The sequence below is a fragment of the Rhinolophus ferrumequinum genome, chromosome 4 (genome assembly GCF_004115265.2).
Source record: "Rhinolophus ferrumequinum isolate MPI-CBG mRhiFer1 chromosome 4, mRhiFer1_v1.p, whole genome shotgun sequence".
Lineage (NCBI taxonomy): Eukaryota > Metazoa > Chordata > Mammalia > Chiroptera > Rhinolophidae > Rhinolophus > Rhinolophus ferrumequinum.
This window is the reverse complement of record NC_046287.1, coordinates 23,460,001-23,481,696: the sequence shown is the minus strand read 5'-3', so window position 1 is coordinate 23,481,696 and position 21,696 is coordinate 23,460,001. Positions and strand designations below refer to the sequence as shown.

The following is a 21,696-nucleotide window of genomic DNA, read 5'->3' as shown; positions in this document are numbered from 1 at the left end:
AGAGCGAGGCAGGACCTGGGAAAAACGCCTTTATTCAGGTTCATGGATGGAATACTTTGGGCTTCTTGGGCTAAAGATGGGTTGGTGAATTCAAACCAAAAGAGCTTGGTTTTAATGAGCCCTATTGGGTTTTACCTAAGAGGAGACTGCTGACCACAAAGGCTGTTGGGAAAGTCATATCAGGACATACGTTTGCTTGTTATTCTGTGGCTGCTATCTAGGGTATGTGCTAGCATGAGGAGGGTAGTGTTAGTTTAAGGTCCCTGCAGTCCTCTTGGCCAAACAAAATGAATGCATAGTCAGCAATACCATGGAGTAGCTTAGCTGAACTCTCAACACCATAAAATGGAATATTATTCAGATCTAAAAAGAAATGAGCTATCAAGTCATGAAAAGACATGGAGGAAATGCAAACGTACCAGTATGCTGCACAGTTGAAGAAGCCAGTCTGAAAAGTCTCCACACCGTATGATTCCAAGTATAGAACACTCTGGAAAGGGCAAAACTGTGAAGATACTAAAAAGATGAGTGCTTGTCAGGGGGTAGTCATGAGAAATGAATAGGCAGAGCACAGGGGGTTTTTAGCAGAGTGAAAATGCTCTTTATGGTACTATTTATGATGGATACACATCATTATACATTTTTAAAAGGCCCTATTACTATTTATATAGAGAATGTTGAATAATATGCAAATAACATTCTTTGTTATGATACTAATGGCTCTATAAAGTAAGATACATACTGGTCCCTCACATCACTTTCTCAAGTATACTTACCAGAGGAAAAATAACAAAAAATATCAGAAGACCCTGATCATCTTCTTAAAGATCCTTGCCTGAGAGAATACCAATGAATCATCAACCCAGAGCTGGGAAGAGAATGTTAAAAATTCTGAGTAATTTCATCTGAGTGACTTTTAGAGGGTTCCTTTGTTACTAGATGATTTGTTAATCAAAGTATCACTCTGCAATTCCATTTACGATAGTTTTTGGCAATAGTTATTACTGAGGATTCAACATTCTCATCACCTCACTCATTGACATCACCTAAAGAAAGATTTTGGCTGAAGAAAAAAATCCTGTGTTCCGTCCTTGTACGTGATGGTTATTTAATAAACAAACAAACAAACAAACAAATGGTAGTAAGTATTAGGTACAGGATATGATAATTCTCAGTTTTAAAAAATGTGGTAATAATTACTATAGAGAATTATCTTTACAATGTTAATTATGTAATTTCCCCCTTTCAAAACTGAAAACTTTTAGGGTAATTTTTCTTTTAGATAAGATCTAGATTCATAGGTAAAGTAAAAATATTATAAAAGCAGATTTTAGAAGTTTAAAATCATAATGGGTCCCTTAGTTATGAACTGTAGATAATTTGGACATAAGCTGGTGGTTTACATATTCCTGCATCCAAAAGACTCTAATTACATCAGGGTGCTTTATTTATTTTAGGTTTTCAATATATATATTTAAAAAAAAATAGTTTGTGCTATATCTAATGTTAATGAGAATACTTAGACAGTGAAGCTTCCTTTAAAAACCCAGTTGGGTTTCCCCTGGAAGGTGTTCTTAGGAAATGATCTAGATTATTGGAAAGCCAACACCATTTCTGTGGTTTCTTAAATTAAGGTTAGGAATGTAGAAGAGAGAGATAAGGAGAAGGAAGGAAATATGCAAAAAGGGAGTAAGAAGGTGTGTTTGGAAGCGTGTGCCAACACCTCCTGAGTTATAGTAATAGCCCACTTCCTAGTCTCTTGGGGCAAATATTTTCAGAAACATGGCCAGAGAGAGATTAAAGGAAATTCTGGACTTTTGAATGTGATGGTGGTATAAATGGTAATAGCTAAATAGGAAACAATGTTTCCAATTGAGAATGATTAGAGAAAGTAAAAATTGCTAACACCAAAGTGAAGTTCAATTGGCTATTGTGGAATCTGCAAAAGACCTATTTGCCCTTTTCTTTTGAGGCTGGTTGTTTGTATAGCTGCAAATTTGATGCTGACAGGTAATGATTATAGAAAGTAAACATATTTCAAGAAATGCATGAGACAATTCTAATATTTTTTAGTAAATATTCCTAATAGTTTTAGACCTGAGAAAAATCGAGGGTACAGCTTCAGAGATTAAGAGTGAGGAATAGTTTCTCTATGGAATTCCAAATATTGGGGAAAACAAGTTAATAAATCAACCTGTCTAAATTTATGTATAGTAGAGTTTATAACACTAACTATTTAGTAAACTCACAGGATATATATGAGGTATGACAATTAAGTTCGTGAACTTGTTGCAACACTGTTGGTAACTTTTTTGATATCCGAGGGATTATTCATTATGAATTTGTACCAACTGGACAAACAGTTAACCAAGTTTACTATTTGGATGTGCTGAAAAGCCTGCATGAAAAAGTTAGATGACCTGAACTTTTCACCAACAATTCATGGCTCTTGCATCACGACAAGGCACAAGCTCCCACAGCACTGTCTGTGAGGGAGTTTTTAGCCACTGAACAAATAACTGTATTGGAACACCCTCCCTACTCACCTTGTCTGGTCCCCAATGACTTCTTTCTTTACCCAAAGATAAAGGAAATATTGAAAGGAAAACATTTTGATGGCATTCAGGACATCAAGTGTAATACAATGACAGCTCTGATGGCCATTCCAGAAAAGAGTTCCAAAATTGCTTTGAAGGAGTTTTGTACCAATGCCAGTGGCGTTGGTGCATAGTTTCCCAAGGGGAGTACTTAGAAGGTGACTGTAATGATATTCAGCGATGAGTTATGTAGCACTTTTTCTATGATGAGTGCATGAACTTAATTGTCAGACCTCGTATTAGCTAAACTTAATTTGGGGGAAGTTTTTATTTTCTCTAAAGAAAATGGTTGACTCCTATATTATGTTAAATAGTTTAGGCCCAAATGGGTGATTGGAATACTACCTACAAGTTTGTTTGTCTGAAAAGATTTAAAATAAGAAGGCTGATTAAAATGAAATGGTAAATACCAAAGAATATTTGCCCCCATCTGAAGGAATGATAAAGTAATAAGAGAAATAGCACTTAAAGGGAAAGTAGAAATTTGAGAGATCTTCCATGTGCTGGAATGTACCATTTACATTTTTTTGACAGTAATGACAAGAATTAAAATTAAAACTCAATGAGAATGGCAATAAGAATTTGTTGGACAGAAGAAAAACAAAACCATGGTTCTCGGAGTTATATATTTGAAAATCATTTTTCTGTTACCTGTTCCTATGAGGTGAAGGAGCGCCAATGATTTTCTTGTAAACTTATTTATGGAATGTACCTACCAGTACAAGCAGTGGAGTAGGGTTAGAAAGCTGCCATTTTGGGGCAAAATCCACCCTGCTGCCAGTTTTTGTATGGACCATGAGTTAAAAATGATTTAACGTTTTTAAGTGATTGGGGGGAAAAATTAAAAGAAGAATGATTTCTCATGACACATGAAAATTATATGAAATATGAATTTCAGTGTCTATAAATATTTTTTTATTTGAAACTTAGCCACACTCTACATCATTTCTATGGCTTCTTTCACAAAAGTAGTGTTGAATAATATATTTACTAGCTGGCTTTTCACAGAAAAAAATAACAAAAAAAAAGTCTACTGATTCCTGCATTAGATCTTGATGAATTCAAACCCATGTGAATCTAAGATTGTGGATAATTTAGACAGCCCTAAAATAAATTCTCAAACGCTATAAAGCCATAGGATCTGGCACTGAAAATAGAAAATAAATTAAAAACATTGAGCAAAAAAAAAGGTGTAGATGAAGATAGCACCCCTGTAACATTATTATTTGCTTTAATTGTAGGCCTTTATGATAGAGTTCGCCAATTTACTAAATTTAGACTTTCTCTGGTTTATTTTCTTCAAAATATTTTAGTTAGGTAACTTTGAGGAAGAAATGGGCATATGCTGTTTAGACAATAAAAATTCTAATTTAAATCCCTAATAACCAACTATCTGTAAGAATGTATTAAATTATTATAAGCTCTGTATTAGTCGATCAGGTATCAGTGAGACGCATATATCTTAACTATTTAACATTCATAAAACCTGAAGAGACATAGACTTGGGATGTTAATACAGATTCCTCCATGGTGGAGAAATAATTCCTACATCCTCCCTACCTATTTTATATATCTAAGCTTTTGTAGAAGGCCTATTTTATTTTCATCAAATTTAAGCATGATGAAGGTATTCATTAATCAAATGAAAATTTTCGCCTCAGTAGTTTCCATTTTAACTTTATTGTATTTATTTTCTTGGAAGAAAAATGTCTATTAATTCTTCTGTGTTTTAGCCATTTAAATATAATTGTACGTGGTCTATAGTGTTTCTTCCTCCAGACTAAATATTCTAAGTTCTTCTGACCATTCCTCCTCAAGCTTCTTGGTTGCCATTCTTTTTTTTTAAGTTACCCATTTTTCCCCAATCACTCCCATGTAATATTCTCTAAGTGAATTGGCCAGACGCTGGGACTAAAGTAAACCTCACTTGGTACAATAGCTTATAAATATAGTCATAATTTATAAAACTGCTTTGCTAGTGGAAAATATGACTCCGTGAATTTCATATCTTTGCAACATAAAATTCTACTAAGCCAATTCTTCATTTTACACTTCTATTAAGAATTTGCAATTATCCATATTACGTTTATTTTTCAGTTCATTGATTTAGGCTCCTTAGAGTTTTTTAATGTTAACACTCTAAACTATCATATTAACTATATATACTATCTTTGTATCATTTCCAAATTGTAAACGGATGTATTACTTGTATTGTCTTAAATCACTGAGGAAAATAAACAGTATAAATCAAGAGATCAATTCTTCTTGTCATTAGAGAATTCCTAATAGGCTGAAATGTTCTACTAATTGATTCTCTTTGGGTATCATTCATCAAGTAACCCCAAATTCCCCTGAATTAATCAATATTTTTCTCACTTTTTATTTAATACATTCACCGTGATACCATAAGGACTTTGAAAGAAGGTTCTTGCTGACAAAAAAAATTGAAAAGGAGAAAGGTACATTTTAGAGGTTGCAAAACATAAATTCTGGAGGAAGACTTCTTGGGTTTATTTCCAGCTCTATGACCCTCTAGTCATGTGATCTCAAGCAAGTTATTTAATGTGTCTTTTTGTTGTTTCCTTTTCTGTATAATGGGGATAATAATATTACCTCATGAGGCTGTCATAATGATTAAGTTAGCATTTATAAACTCATTAGAAGGCTTTGTACACTGATATTATCTTCATCTTATCACTAGTTTTATTTTCTCCCTAAATATTCACAATCATCTGTTTAAAAATAAGTTCTATAATCTTATAAGGAATTCATGTCAAGCTTTTAAAATATAGTCACAATTGTATAATAAGATGCTTTTCTCCCTCTCCTTCTTCCTCTCTCCGTCCCTCATCCCTCTCTTCTTCTTGTTTAGCTTTCGGGTGGTTTTGTAGTGTAGTAGTATACAAAGCAGGTTTTAAATGCATGTTTTTCAGATTTAATTTTTCTTCAGGGATAATATAGATTTGTTCTTTGAGAAATTTGTCAACGTTCAAATTATTCTATATTATTGAACAAACATCTTTCCTTTCATGCCACAGTTTAGGGTTTTCTAAGAACAGGAAATGTGACTTAAATTTGTTAATTTTCTCTGTGTGTGTGTGTGTGTGTGTGTGTGTGTGTGTGTGCGTGCGCGTGCGCATGCATGTAGGGAGAGACTTTATAATATTCTCATTTCAAGAATTAAACCTTGAAAAAAAATTAAAAGTATAAAGGATAAATTTTCTATTCTCTAATGTTTTCCTTCAAAGCAAGTTCTTAAAATATTATATCAGTAAATAGGAATTTATATGCATGAAGTTTAAAAATGTTTAAAGATTACAAAAACTAGAACCAGGGTGAGATGAATTTCAAAGTAGACTGAAATAACTCCAGATGTAGGCATTACTTTTGGACTTTTTTTTTTTTTTGCAAATAAGATTTCACATAATTTTTTACTTGAATTTAGGATAACAGCCGATTATGTTCTCTTAATGTTTGAATATTGATATTAAATGTGAAAAGAGGACACTAGCAAGAAAAAGAAAATATTAAAACACAACCACCACTAAGGATCCCATACATCAATAGAGTCAAACAGATCAATATATTTAAATACATGAGCCTGTAACAATACTAAAAAATAAACTCATGTTCACCTCTGGAGAATTCTAGGGAATTGATTTTTTTAAAGGACAAATAAAGATTTAAATAAAAGGATGGTGTCAAGCATTTTCCTGCCTGTCTCATACAAAACGTACCTCAGGATAGCCAAATAATTCCGTAGAGAAACTTTCGGTTTGTATAAATCTTCTAACAGATAAATGCATAAGGAATTATATATTAAGACTATCACCAAATTCCAATTCCTAAGGAAGTGATGAGTTTGGCACATGATCATCAGTAGTGGCTGGCATCATAAAATGCAACCGAGCTTACATTATGCCCTTCTGATGGAAACATGCAACACTATCTGTGAGGTAGTCCTGCCCCCAAATCAAGCATCCAGTTTTAACTATGCGGGACATTCAGGAGACAGAGAAAGTTAGAGACAAATTAGACCCATAAGGGAACTGCATATGGGAAGTTCATAAAGGTGGTGGCATCTAAGAACACACATAATGCCTGAACTAGATAAAAAGTTAGCTTTATATATATGCCATGCGCAGAGAGAGTGATGCCAATTAATGATAGCGCTGACCAAGTCAGAACTTACTTTTTTCTCCTTGCTTTCCTCCCTGCACTCTCTCTCCATTGAGTGTGGTGAAGGAAGATGCATTGATTATTATATGGACATGAATTATAATTTCTGAGTCAAGACTGTGTTTTATGGCTTAATTGTCTGACTTTTTATATTACCGAATAGTGATGTGAAAAGTTCCGATGCTGGCTGAATTTTCACACGGATGTGGAAAAAATATAGCCCCTACCACCACTGACTACATTTAAAGAGATATGTAGTAGGAGGATACAATTAAATTGTTTATGCTTCTACTCGTGGGTTCTACCAGTTTTATGTTTAGAAAAACTGAGTGTTTTTGAGTACCATCATCAAAACAAAAAGAACTTTGTAAATGTCTGTTGACACCTCAATTTAGAACTTTGGCTCATGGAGTTTTGATGGTGAGTGCCTGTTCCTCCATCAGAGGCAAATGTTTTTATTAGCATCATTTACTATGTTTTTCAGAAGTACTTTTTAACATTTTCTTGAATCCATAATCCCAATTTTACCATTTATCTTCTTTGTTCATTTTTCCAGAACAAGAGGATTTGGATGTCACATTTAATCAGTGTATATGATTCTGAACTTCACTAACAACATTTACTGTTTATAATATATGCTCCATGGGGGAAAGAATTTTTATCAGTTTTGTTTACTTATATATAACCAGAGCCTAGGGCACTGGCACATATTAAGTGTTCAGTAAATATTCTTTGAATGAATGAATTTAACTCTGAGTTGTTTTAAAGCTCAGGGTTTAGGTTATACAAACTCAACTTCAATTTTGTACGTTTAAAAGCTGTATCAACATATCGGTTAACATTAGAAATATCTTCCCTCCACTTTTATAACATATTGATTGAGGGAATCTCTAACAGATAAAAATGAAAATAATTCCAAAGAGAGCAACATAAAGTAAAGCTAAATGAAAAAGTTTTATAGAGAAATAAGTTGTGATGATTTAGACTTATTCTAAGAAAAAATTTTAAGTTGATAAAATATAATCCATTTTGTGGTGGAAAGGAGTCAATTGAGACAATGTGATTTTGTAAATGTTTAATTAATCACATGTGTGTAATACTGAACATTTTATGCTTTTTATTATAGAATACATCATTTTGAATTCCACCTTTGATTCTGAATTATCCTAGAGACCAATACTTCTTGTTCTACCCAGAGGCAATAAATTCAGCTGTTCCTTTATTGTTATTCTATTACCATTAGTTTATTAGTATGACTTTTTTTCCTTTTAGTGAGAGAGTATTCCTCTTAAATTTTCATTTATTATTGTGGCTAGTTTTATAAAGATGGAACATTGCAAAAGATTGTTTTTTATTGATTGGTGGATTTATGATGCAGGACTATAAAGCAGTGTGTTGAAGTACTAAATTAAATATTCTTCCTCTTTGTCCTACTTCAGGCCCATCTTGGAGGTTAAAGGGTATTACACAAATGAAATGATAAATCCAGTTTACATAGTTTCCCTATAGACATTGAACTGCTTCTTTCTTATTATGTCTGAATAAAACTCATTATCTATTTTGTTTCAGTAATAATTATATTTTCTCCTAAGTAATTCTTTACTGTCTCCATTGTTTTCCATCTTATAGCAAACTCTGGAAAGGCAAGCATATAAATATGATAAAAGAATTAAGCTGTTGAAATAAATTAATTTATTGTGCAACAATGTATTCAAATTTTACTTGCTCAATGGATTTTACTTTAATGAAATTCTTCAAAGAACAATACATCATGTTCCAAAGACTGAAATTATACATTAAATGAAATGAATGAATATGTTGTATCTCATTTTATAGAAAGTTTCAATTGAATACTTAAGCTTTTAAATAATAAAAATTTACATAAATTAAAATATTTTCTTTAAATAAAAGTATTAAGTATTGTTTTTGTATCCTTTGTTCTTAGACAAATGTTATAAAGTAAAAATAAGCTAAAGCTAAAGTAAATACTACAATTTTACTTATATTTTCTAAGCCTTAAACTATGCTTTTAAGATGTATTTCACATAAAGATTCTAATCTAGTTTGTTTTCGACTTATTTTAGTATGTGATCTTTAGAGTGTTTTGAATGTGTAAATGTTTGAGTAGTGCATGAATGAAAAGAACTATCAGGGTAAACTTTGACAAATGTATTGACTGATAAAACAATTTTTGTACTTATGTGGAAAAAAAAGGAAATGATTGTTCTTAATGGTAACCATTGTTGCTAGAGTTTTATGCATTAAATATTTAAGTATTTTATGAGTTAAATACTCAGGAAAATAAAAAAGTTTCTCATGCTTTCCATTAGCACCACTACAAAATCTATTATAACAGGAAACTCAGACTTGCAAAATGATTTTAGAGGGATTGATTTATGTCAAGTTGTACTTTATCTCTGTTCAGCAAAACATGTGCCACAGCAAATATGATCAATTAAAATATTTTATTTTTTATAGTTTAATATGCTAAAATAATTTAAAACATAATTATTAAGAGGAATATTAAAACATGTTGATGAATAAACCTTGATGTGAGTGACCTTTTAAGAAAATAGAATAGCTAATTTAGAAAATTTTATTTATATAAAAATATAGCAATGTTCTTTCTCAAATACGTACTATGTGTTTCTGTATAATGAGTGTTGAGTTAGATACGTTAGGGATTAACTTTAAAGCTTAGACAAACTTTTTTGCCTCTTCATCACAATTTCAAGAAACCAAGGGTAGACTCTTTATAGAGTAACTCTGGTCTTGTATGCAGTTATAGCATAGCTCATTAATGCATTTATACAGACTATAAAGAAGTTCCACTAGACAGTTTTATAAATCCATTCTCTATAATAAGTTCATATACACTGCATAAGGGATATGAAGTCCCACCTTTGAATTATATACACAAAGATTACCCTTTGGTTTATAATTGCAAAGACTTGATAGGAGCTTTCTGACCATTTTTTTTTGTTTGTTTGTTTGTATTCATAATTTGTGATGTATTTTCACAATTGAATATATACAACAATTAAAAAGAATAAACGAATGGTACATGCAACGACATGGATGTATTTCAAAAATATTTTTTATTTATGTAAAAGAAGCCAGACACAAACATTATGTACTATATGCTTCCAGTTTTATGGATTCTAGAACCAACAAAACTACTCAAGGATGACAGAATTCAGAAAGTGGTTACTTATGAGGTTGGGAGGAATACTGGAAAGGGGCATGAGAAGTCTTTCTGAGGTTATGGAATGTTCTGTATCTTGACAAAACTCATTAAACTGAACACATAATAAATGTATAGTTTGAAGCTGCTTTATAGTTTAGGGTAGGGGTGAATGTTAGGAAAAAAGACTTATAATCCCCAGCCACTCTGAAATTACAATTAGAATATAGGGAGTAACTTTTGGCATCCAGCTGTGGATTCTCTACTCTTTTAAATCATGTATGTGTTTGTTTCTTAGAAATTTAGGTCATTTTGCCACGTGGACTAAAGAATTGAGACCATTTGTAGCCATATCTTGTTTTAGTTATTTAGTTTGGGAAAAATAACTGATAATGTTTTCATTTTTTCATGTTATTTGAGACGTAGGTATCAAATACTTTAATTTGCAAATTGTGTGGTTGGAAATCATCTTGCTTTAGTATCCTTCAGAATAACAAATATATGATGTGCCATAAACTTCCCAGAATAACCTATTTGTAAATTTTAATATTTGGGATGTATGTGTGTATCTCTTTCTTTTCTGCCCCACCTCTCTCTCTTATTCCCTGGCTCATTTGCAGTCTTTCAAATAAAACCCTACATGGCTTGGATATGAAAATATATCATGTGATGCTTACATTTACCTACCTAACAGTTAATTTTGCTATTTGCAGAAAATACAACAATTAATTCTTAACCTCTGATCAATTGAGGTAAAAGGCTAGTGTTATAGTATACTATTGATAATACATCTCTTCTTTGGGAAGTTTTAACTGTCCAAAGGAAAACAAACAAACAAATAAATAAAACAATCCACACATTTTAGACTAGTCCAAAAGCTTCTAAAGTTCAAGAATTTATCTTTACAACAAGATTCTGATATGCATTGCAACTTTTGAGAATAGAATTTAGTTGACTTTTTTTTTGTTTCTTTTTGGTTACAATATTGTTTGATTATGTAAATCAGTTGTCATAAAGTTTCTTTTGTGATTATTTTTTTTCTTCCATGCAGTATATAATGGGAAATCATTCTATGAATGAATTTTGGAAGAGAGCTTGGCCATTTTTTTTCTGGTTATTTTCATTTATTTGTCATGCTTTTCAAAAATTAAGCCTCAGAATGTCTGTTGAATGTCCAGGATTGAAAAATTAAAAAGATATGAAACAAGTGCTGCTCAATCTTGAATGCATATTTCAATCACCTTGAGAGCCTTAAAAACTACTTATGTCTGGACCAAACTTCAGACTTAGTATATACAGGGTTGCTGTAACAATGTATGACAAACTGAGTGGTTTAAAACAACAGAAACATATATTCTCACATTTCTGGAGTCTAGAGTTATGAAATCAAGATGTCAGCAACATCATGTTCCTTCTGAGATTCTAGGTAGAATCCTTCCTCGCCTCTCCATAGCTTCTGGTGGTGGCCAGAAATTTTTGACATTCCTTAGCTTGCAGCTGCATAACTCCAATCTCTGCCTCCATCTTCATGTGACATTTTCCCCTCAGATTTTCTTCACAATGTCTTCTTGTAAGGACACCAATCATGTTGGATTAAGAGTGCCCTACTCTAGTATGACATCATTTTAACTGATTACATCTGCAAAGATGTAATTCATCTTCCAAATGAAGTCACATTTATAGGTACTGGGGGTTAGGACTTCAGTCTTTTCTGAGGACACAGTTCGACCCATAACACTCCATAAGCAAGAGTCTCCAGGAGTAAAGCCCAGGCGTGTAGACATGTTTAAGAACTTCTCAGGTGATTCGAATGCAAAACAGGATTGCGAACTATCACTGGGCTAATGGAACCGCCAAGACCAAAGACATGTATTTCCCTCATTCTCATTGGTAGTACAAAGCCTTGAGCTTAGGCTTGGCTTTTCATATTACATTACCATTCATATTCCGAAAACAGCCTCCTATGGGACAATTACATTTTACAACTTTGTTTTAATTTTTAAAATTCTCTTCTAATATTTGCATCTCTTCACCCTAATAAAGAATAATTTATTTGTTATTTATTTTGTATCGTGTAGAAGATTATTTCTTACCTTCCACATTTTTATTAATTACTGAAAAGACAGTTCTTCAAGGCCTATGTGTGTTGATATCTGAATGTATAGATATTTTGTTGCTCAAAAGAGAAAATGTTAACAAACGAGTATCTTATTTCTTAATCCATAGTTCCATTTATAGTAGTTCTTGGAGATAGTTATACAATATATTTACATGTTAGTTTAACGGAAAAGGCACAGGGTTTGGAGGAGGAGACATGGAGTGGAACCTGAGTTTAACATAGAACATTTAAGGAAACAGGATACCAAGTTTCCTTGGGACATAACTAATACATATTTCATGAATTTCCCTTACTACCTTAGTACGATTGAGCAGGAGCTAGGAGTAGTAGGTAGTCTCAAAATTATTAGAATCAAAGAAAATTACTCCAATGTTAAATAATCAGTTTCTACGATGCCTTAAAATGTGTTCTTCCAAGTGTGCCCAGAGCAGCGCCATGATGAAATAGCTGTTAACAACTCCTCTGGCATCATTATTATGGTCTGTCATGTTGATAATTTGTGTGCTAAATGATCCTTAGACGTTTGCTGAAATGATAGAATAGATTTAAAGATTTCTTTAAATTGATAATTGTCTAGAATTGAAACCTGCTTTGTTCTGTTAATTCTTTGTTGTCTGGTCGGTTCTAAACTGGTTTTCTTCTTTGGTCTCTCTTTTTCTCCCAAGTAGGTACTGACAGGTACCATAAGGACAGTGATACTTGCCTACACCTACAGAACTAGTTTCCTTTCTAGTCTTTTCTTGTTTTGTCTTTGCTCAAGAGAAAAGGTGTCTTTTTTAAATACAACTAAATGTCAATGAAAAAGTGTGTTTTTTGTCGTCATCCTTCTACAATATTAAGAAAAATCAACATTCCTTAAATAAAGTTCCAATGTATTTCCTTCTTTTCTCCCCCCTCCCTTCCCATGGCGTTGTAGGAGCGTGTTCCCGACAGCCCCTCGCCTGCCCCCTCTCTCGAGGAAGGCCGGAGACCTGGCAGTCACCCATCATCACATCGCAGCAGCAGTGTGTCCAGTTCCCCAGCACGGACTGAGAGCTCTTCTGACAGAATACGTAGGTCTCATCCTTTTACTTGTCACCGTTTTCAACTTTATTAGGTGCAGCTGGCTTTTCTAATCAAAATGCCCTCATTCCAAATAGATCTCAGATGTATCATGTTCTGAAGCTCTGCAGCAATAGCCATCTCTCAAAATTATGTTTCCCAGTTTGCAATATCATGAGGTATGGTACTACATTAACAGGTTTTGATATAAACTCCCTCTCTTTGATGCCACACATAAAAATTTGAGCTATGAAACAGAGAAAGTAAGTAACCTTCTAGATTATTTTCTGAGGTAAACACCTCCAACTCTCTAATATCTGTGACTAAGTGTACTGTTTATGGATTATTCATCTTTATTCCTTTAATCCCACCCCTGCTTTTTTGAAATCCACTAATTTAAAAATTTATCCTTAAATTGACAAACATACACAAAGAAGAATAAAAAATAGTGTTCAAAACGATTGTTAAAAAATAATATTTATTGGTCATTCAAATGATCAATAGATTAGAGTATGAAATTGGTTAAATTATAGGATTTGAATTAGTAACGGTCAATAATACATATTATTGTCTATATCATTTTTATTACAATCTAAAAAGCAGAGCTACATATTATTCCATGATCACATTTTCAGATATTTAATCTTGATCATCATGGTCAGGAAAATGAAGAGTAAAGTTAAAATGCCATTCAATTAACTGGTGATTTTGTGCCCATACAAGAATCAAATACTGTTTTTCTAATAAAATAAACATATGAACAGTGACTCTTTTGTTTGATAAAGCCAATATTTATTGTACCCTTTCCAGGATTTAGTTATTACTTTCTGAAATTATGCTCAATATAATCTTCATTTAATTACACAACATTTATTGGAGTTATTTGGTTGTTGAGAACATTTTCATAATAAAAAAATCATTTCCTAAAAAGCATCTTTGTAAGTTATAAACAAATATTTGCATGAAGCAGAAAACCTCAGTATGGATCCATATTGAAGTGTATAACTTAAATATTAGGTTGAATTATATATAATAAAATTATTTCAAAAATTACGTAGTTCAATATAATTCCAAACATGTCTACTTGATTTGGCTTGCCTATAACATATTTCTCTAATTTTGTAAGAGATGATTTTAACTGTTTATTAATAAAATGGATATATCACTTGACAACCATTCTTAAACGCTATTCCTGAATCTGGTAAACCTCAGATCCCATTACTTTAAACCATTTTTCAGATAAAATATTTTCTATATGCTTTTGTGCTATACTGATACTAGAATCAGAAATTTAATGATGAATATTTCAATTTTTTCTAATGCTTTTACAAAATATTGTCATTGGAAAGTACTGTCCCTCTAGAAAAAGAAAAACAATATTCATAGTACTTAAATGGAAATTTGGACAAATACAGAAAGATTTTAAAGAGTTTTGTTACACATTCATGTTTTTTTATTAATCATTATATTCTTTTTTATTCTTGATAAAAACAAAAAAGAAATTTTGCATGTGTGGACTACCATAATTGTCCAATGAAAGTAAATATAAAGACATGTACATACTCATTTGTATATACATACATGCACGCATATACATGCCTGTGCATATTTATGCATATTTATTTTAACGTGCTATAAAATAATTTTAGACTAACATAAAAATTTTAACAATAATACATAGAATTCTTGCATATTCATCACCCAGATTTACACAATCAAATGATCTCTCTGAAAGATAACCTAATTAAAAACATAGTGCCACCTAAGTGTCCTTATCATAGACATCGTGCTTCTTTACCTCAAATACTTCATTGGTTATTTTTTTACAAACAAGGACATTCTTTTATATAACCATTGATCAATGATGAAAATCAGTAAATGAAGGTTCTCTAAACTATAAACCCTATTCAAATTTCTCCAACTTTCCCATTAACAATTTGTCCTTTTTTTTCTCTCACTAATGTTTTCAATAACAGGAGATTTTTTTTTCCCTAGTCCAAAAATCCAATCCAGGATTACATGTTATAATTACTTGTCATATTCCCTTAGTTTCATTAATCTGGAACAGTTCCTCAGTCTTTTTGTCCTAACTCTTTCACCTTTTTGAAGCATGCAGGCCATTTATTTCACAGAGTGTCCCTCAGTTTGGAATTTTTTGATGTTCCCTCATGATTGGATTTAGTTTATGGATTTTTGGCAAGAGTCATACTGACAGGATACAGTGTCCTCAGTGCATCATTCCAGGAGACATATGATATTTCTCCTATATTCGTGAGAACTATCCCTTGGTTAAGGTAGTGGTGACCAGATTTCTCTACTGTAAAGTTTCTTTGGTTTAATCTTTGTATGCTAAGTATCTTGTGAGGAGACATTTTAAGACTATGTAAATATTACATTCTTCATCAAACTTTCACTCCGCTAGTTTTAGAATCAGCCATTGAGGATTCTTCCCTGAAATGATTACTACTATGGTGATTTCCAAATGGTAATTTCTAACATAGTCTTATATCTTAAAAATCTCTATTTTCCAGAGAGAGTATAGTTTCATGGAATTATTCCTCCTCCAAATTTTCCCACAAAACCCAGATATTTGTGGGTCAATTATTCAGGAATTCATTGATTGGATTGTGAGAATCAGAAGGGTGTTTGATCATCTGCTTTATCATTTTAATAGTTACAGTTTACACTTAATAGGTCAAGCAAGGAATTACTGTTTTTAATCATGCAACCATTCAATGGATGTTAATTGGGCACTTTTACTTTTAATTTGAGTTCAAATCTAATTTTTAAAGAAGTGTTTTGATATCTATGAAACCCAGTGTTTTATTGACTAGAATATAAATATTCAAACAGTGTTTCACTACCTTAACTTGTTGAAATCTTTATTTGCCCTCTTATGCCACTAGAATTTATTTATTATGTTTTAACTTCATAGGGTTAAAGAGCATTCTAATGTTAAGATTGTAGTTTTTGCAGAGTTAAGAAAGGTTACATATTGGGGAGAGAATGTGATATACTAGATATACTAGATAAAAGCTTGACTACTTCATTGGTAGTGATTGTAGTGGTGTAGTCATTCACTAGTATTCCAGCCATTAAAACATATTATATTTTATGTGAAATAAAAATAAAATAGTTTTATTTTCAATATTTTTTTGCTTATCCTCAAAAATGATCATGGTTATGAATTCTTTCAGTGTTCTTAGAAATAGATTATAATTTTAAAATTAGACCATTATATTTTATTTTCTTTTGTGTCCAAAAGTCTAAATTTATTTGAACATAATATGCTATAGTGCTTTTTTCTTCTATTTTGGGCTTGACAGCTGTTCATCAGAATGGGTTGTCCATGAATCAGATGCTGATGGGTTTATCACCAAACGTACTCCCTGGGCCCAAAGAGGGAGATTTGGCTGGTCATGACATGGGACATGAGTCGAAAAGGATGCATGTTGAAAAAGGTAATATATGATTGATTATGTGGTCTTGTTTTTCCTGCTCAACATATGAACTAGATTTTAATCACAAAATGAGGTATATTTTTAGATCACATAAAAAGATGGCATATACTTGTAAATATTTAAACAACCTATAGTATTAAGTAAAAATTAAGCCTATTCAACAAAAAGGAAGTATGAATGAAGACCTCCTGCTTTTCTCTTCTATAACAGGTAGGTGCTAATTTATTTTCCAGTACATTAAAGAAAGAGAATTGTTTATTTTAATTGCTATCTCTGAGTTTTTGAACGTCTTCTGTTTGTCTTTCTCAATGTCTTCAGTAAAATGACAGTGTCCTTTTACTTAGCACGATAGAGCAACAACAATATGCAAAGGATTGATATGCATGGTTTTGGGTAAAAGACACATAGTCATGGGACCAATCAGGAAACAGAATTGAATCTCATCAGACAATGTATTAATAGTTGTTTCAAGAGTGTATATAACAAACAACAAAGCACAGATTGTGAAAAGCTGTGAAAGTTTCCTATTTATATTTTATTTGTATCAACCTAACGCACTTCAACAGGCAAAAATTTATATTTTCATGCCCCATTCATGAAGTGCTTTCATGAGGAAATTAAAATATTATTTAAATATTCATGTTTGAAATTTATACTAGTACGTGCAAATTCATGTTTTCAAATGGTAAGTTTTGAATTGTGAATATAGGAGCCTCTCCACAGCTTTTTCATCTTAATTGAGTGTTTTAAAATGTTATTAATATAGACTAGGTACTTTGACTATATTTTTTTTTTGACACGAATATCAAATAATCAGTGTTATTAAAAGGATTATTTCCTTGGAAAACATAATACATAAAAAGCCACAATTCATCAACTTTTAAATAAGGAAATAAAAAAATGGATATTTAAGTAACTAATCAGAAAGAAATGAATGGAGAAAGACTAAGTTAAGGTGGGACAACATCCCCCACCCCTAAAAAATATTTTACGAGAAGTAAAAATGCTTACATGAAACATTATTCCATTCAACATGAAAACAGCTCTGCTGAGCCCTTAGGGTAAAAGAATACAATATTTCTACGAACTAGATTATCTGCATTATGGAATGTCAATGAGAGAATGATAATCTTTTGTAGGTGCTAACATATTAAAATTTAGGCACAATTGAGAGATAGCACCATTAAGACAACTTTCTTTTTTATTTTTTAATTTCTTTTAGTTTTTTATTTTTTAAGACAACTTTCTAATTATTTATTTTAAAATTTTATATTAGGTATTATTACTGAGCTATGTGACCTATATGCAGTGCATCGGTGGGCCATATGGTCTCTAAATGTCTAATTTTTCCACAAGTTCTTCAACAGTGAATAAAAATATGTTGTGCCTTATGTGTATTTTGACAAATACCTTTTCTATTTAATCAAAAACCTGGAAATATGAAAATTGACATCGTGGGAAAATATAAAGCTTATTAGAATCTTTAAGTTTTAAGTAATAATATTTAAATACGAGAATTCATTGTTTGGGCTAAGCAGCAGTTCTCTACCAGGGTTCTTCAAAAGAATAATTCCTACAGAAAATGATTCCTCAGTTTTTACACGGATGCCACATAGCAGGTTTCACTTAAAATGCATAAAAAAGAAGTTCATTTATGGTACATATTTCGTGTCATGATATTAGGGCTTAATTCTCTTGCAGAATTTGGCAGAGAAGGGCTAAGAGAGAAAATTCAAAGCTCAGAGCTGGTAGTGAGACCACCTCCAAAGTCATGTCCAAAAACATGATTAAAATCATGACTGTCACTGTAACTTTTAGTAGAGAGATTTCTACAACCTGATGTTTCAAGTTGAGTGGACCTATAATTTTCATAGCTATTTCTTTTTTACATGAGTCGTTAGTTCTATCTATGTAGCTATCTATCTATCTGTCTATCATCCATCGTCATCTATTTGTTATTTTTTATTATGTTGTTATACTTTTGCCACCATGGAGCCTTTCTTGAAATACCATATTAGATTGATCTAGGGATCTCGCGTTTGGTTCTCCTGTGTGCCTGCCTCAAAATCTTCATTACAACATTTGCCTTGATACTTAGAAGTTATTTCTTCATCTCTCTGCTTCCAGTACTAGACTGTAAATTCCTTGGAGTCATCTGTGTATTACATTTGCTTTAAGCAGACCAGACAATCCAGACCTGGGCTGAATTACTAGACAATTCTAAGAGACAGTGAAGGAAAGTTAAAACAACTGTGAATATTACACTGTTTAAGGATTAACAGGAAGGCAAAAAGTGGAATTACATAACCTTTAGAATGTGCATTTATATGAAACATTAGAATGTTCTGACCATAAATATACACAAAACTTTTCTATATCACTAATGGTACTTCTTATCACACCAAAGTTTTCAAATCGATTTTGCTGTCAGAATGAAGACCTTGACCATATCCTTACAGTTTTCCAATATTTTAATGTATATTTTATATAGAAAAGTAAGTTTTTATTTCAATATTCTCCCTAGAATTATACTACTATCATTGCACTCATCTTATGATTTCAAATGGAGTTACATAATCATGGAAATAGTAATAGATATTGATACTGTTATATTCTTGTGTTATATGTTGCGCTTTCTCTAGTATGCACTCTCTTTTATCTATTTTTCAGCACACTGAATTAATAGTAAATATTCATAGGCTTTCTAGATTGATAGTGTCTGCTAAATTAAAAATTGTTTTCTTTCATAACTACATTTATCATGTGCCTTATACTAGATGTGTAACTTTCTTATGACACATATCTGTACTAAAACAAGAGACTTTATGTAGAGACATTGTAGAGAAATTAATTGTATGTTTGTGTCATTTTAGGCTTGAACTTCATATATGTAATATGCCACCTACCATTAAGTCATTCAAAATATAATTATTTTTAAGAAAACATTGATATTAAAAATAGATACCAAAATCAAAATTAATTTGTATGCTGAGAATCATTGTGGTCTAAAATCTTGAACATCAGTAAGTTTTAAACATTTAAAAATATTCTTAATATTAAAAAGCTATTGACTCTATTAGAATATTTAAGTCATCATTAGCTGAAGGACCAATGGCTTTACAGGCATTAGAATTTAGAAGTACTAAGTGCTAAGTAAATTAGCTCCTTTTTTTTTTTTAAATGAAAACACTCTAATAAGTTTTTGAACATAGAGAGAATTTAATTAAAGTACATTCAAAATATAAAAAAATGAGTGAATGTATTAAGAAACCATAGACATATTAACATTTTTTCAGGCATCCCCAGTATAAGGAGAAATGTTTTTAATATTATGAACTTTAAAATGAGGAGTTTATGAAAGATATGTGCTAAGGAAATCTGTGATACAACTCATAGCTTCAAAACTCAGCTTTGAAAACAATTTTGTGTCTTCTAACTTTTCCAAGCACATTCTAACTTTTCTAGAGCTTTCTGGAAAAACAACAACAACAACAACAAACATAAACCAAAACAAAAACTGTTGATCTTTTCCCTCAGTCTAAATTTAGTGGATGTAACAGACAGTGGTAATTGATATTTGAATTGCATGACTAGGCTGACTCTTTCTTTATGCTGCACCTCTCTATACCCCACCTATTTGTCCATGGATGCTAATTTATAGTGTTACTCTCTTATGGGTAAATTGTTTCTTGTTTTTTCTTAGATTACTGATATTTTCAACATATTTTGAGCATACTTTATACCTTGCATGTAGTTTCATATGCATACTTTTTGTTATTATGGAATTTATTTTGAATTTACCAAAAATTAAATATACAATACAGGTATGTCTATAGCATCAGCTTTTTTCTATTATAGATAACTTAAGCGTTTTATAGTTAGACTAACTACTGAATACTTAATTTATGTTAGTTTATTTCAGTCTTGAGCTAAGTTTACCAAAATGATGTAATTAATTGGTAAATATTTACTGAATGCCAGATATGTGAAATAAGCCATATGAAATGCAAAATCTATTCTCTTCTCTCCCCTTTACTGTAATTGTACAGATTTTGTTTTCTTAATATGTATTTTAATTTTCCCTGTAGTTGAGGCTTTTCCCATTATTTATTTACTTTTCATAAAAAAATATGAAAACTTTCTTTCTTTGGTGGCTCCTGCCGTTCAATGAAGCAGGAAATACAGGGGATTTATTGCAAGCCATAAAACATTTCTTTGGTGACATATTCCTTTTTAAAATATATTTTACAGCTGACCTAACAATATTATATTAGTTTTATGTACAACATAGCAATTAGACATTTATATACCTTACAAAGTGATCACCCCGATAATATTGGTGGGCAGTGCTCCAGATTCCAATAATTAACATTCTTGTATAAAATGTTTTCATTTCGGTACCTGAATTTGAGGACAGAGCAGTAAATGCAGTAAAGTAGTTAGCAAAATGACCATATTGGGATTTCCTCTCTCAATATTGTTTTATTCTTACCATCCAACCTGTCCACCATTTTCCTATAAAACATCTTTTGTAAATGACTATGCTATCAGTTTTCTTAAGTTTATGGAAATAATCTTTTTGAAATATATTTCTTTTTGCACATTCCACATGATTTAAAAATTCTAATTTTACTCAAATTAGGATTGAGTGTACAAAAATAGCTTTCTATTAAATTCTAGATTGACATTACACAAATTAATTTATAGTAAATGTTATATACACATATATTACAAATCTGAACCTGTTAGTATCCCATGTACCTCTATAGATGTGCATAGAGTGAAAGCCTCTTTTCTTTTGAAATTTCTATTATTTTGACAATATTAACACACATATAGGTCTATGAGTCTTTTCATTTTAAAATTCTCCAACATGCAACTTCTCCTTCATTTTTATCCTTTAGATATAATTTCTCTTGGCATATCTCAAAATCTCTTTTAAATTATTTTCCTTAAATACCTACTTATGTGACTTCACTCTTCAGTTTCCAGGCCTGTGAAATAAAGATGTTGAACTTAATGCAGATGCTTTTAATTCTGTGATTCTTAACACTAGACAATAAATGTCTCTGAATCCCAGAGCACTTTCTTAAGTAGATGGCAGATTTCACATGC

General features: G+C 31.5%; 1 protein-coding gene across 1 annotated transcript in view; it reads left to right on the top strand.

Moving 5' to 3' along the window:
- Nucleotides 1–21,696, top strand: part of DACH1 (dachshund family transcription factor 1) — a 402,483-nt gene that overhangs the window by 274,868 nt on the left and 105,919 nt on the right. Inside the window, 2 exon segments of the mRNA XM_033105102.1 lie at nucleotides 12,996–13,131; nucleotides 16,447–16,581. Coding sequence (XP_032960993.1) covers nucleotides 12,996–13,131; nucleotides 16,447–16,581 — 271 coding nt within the window.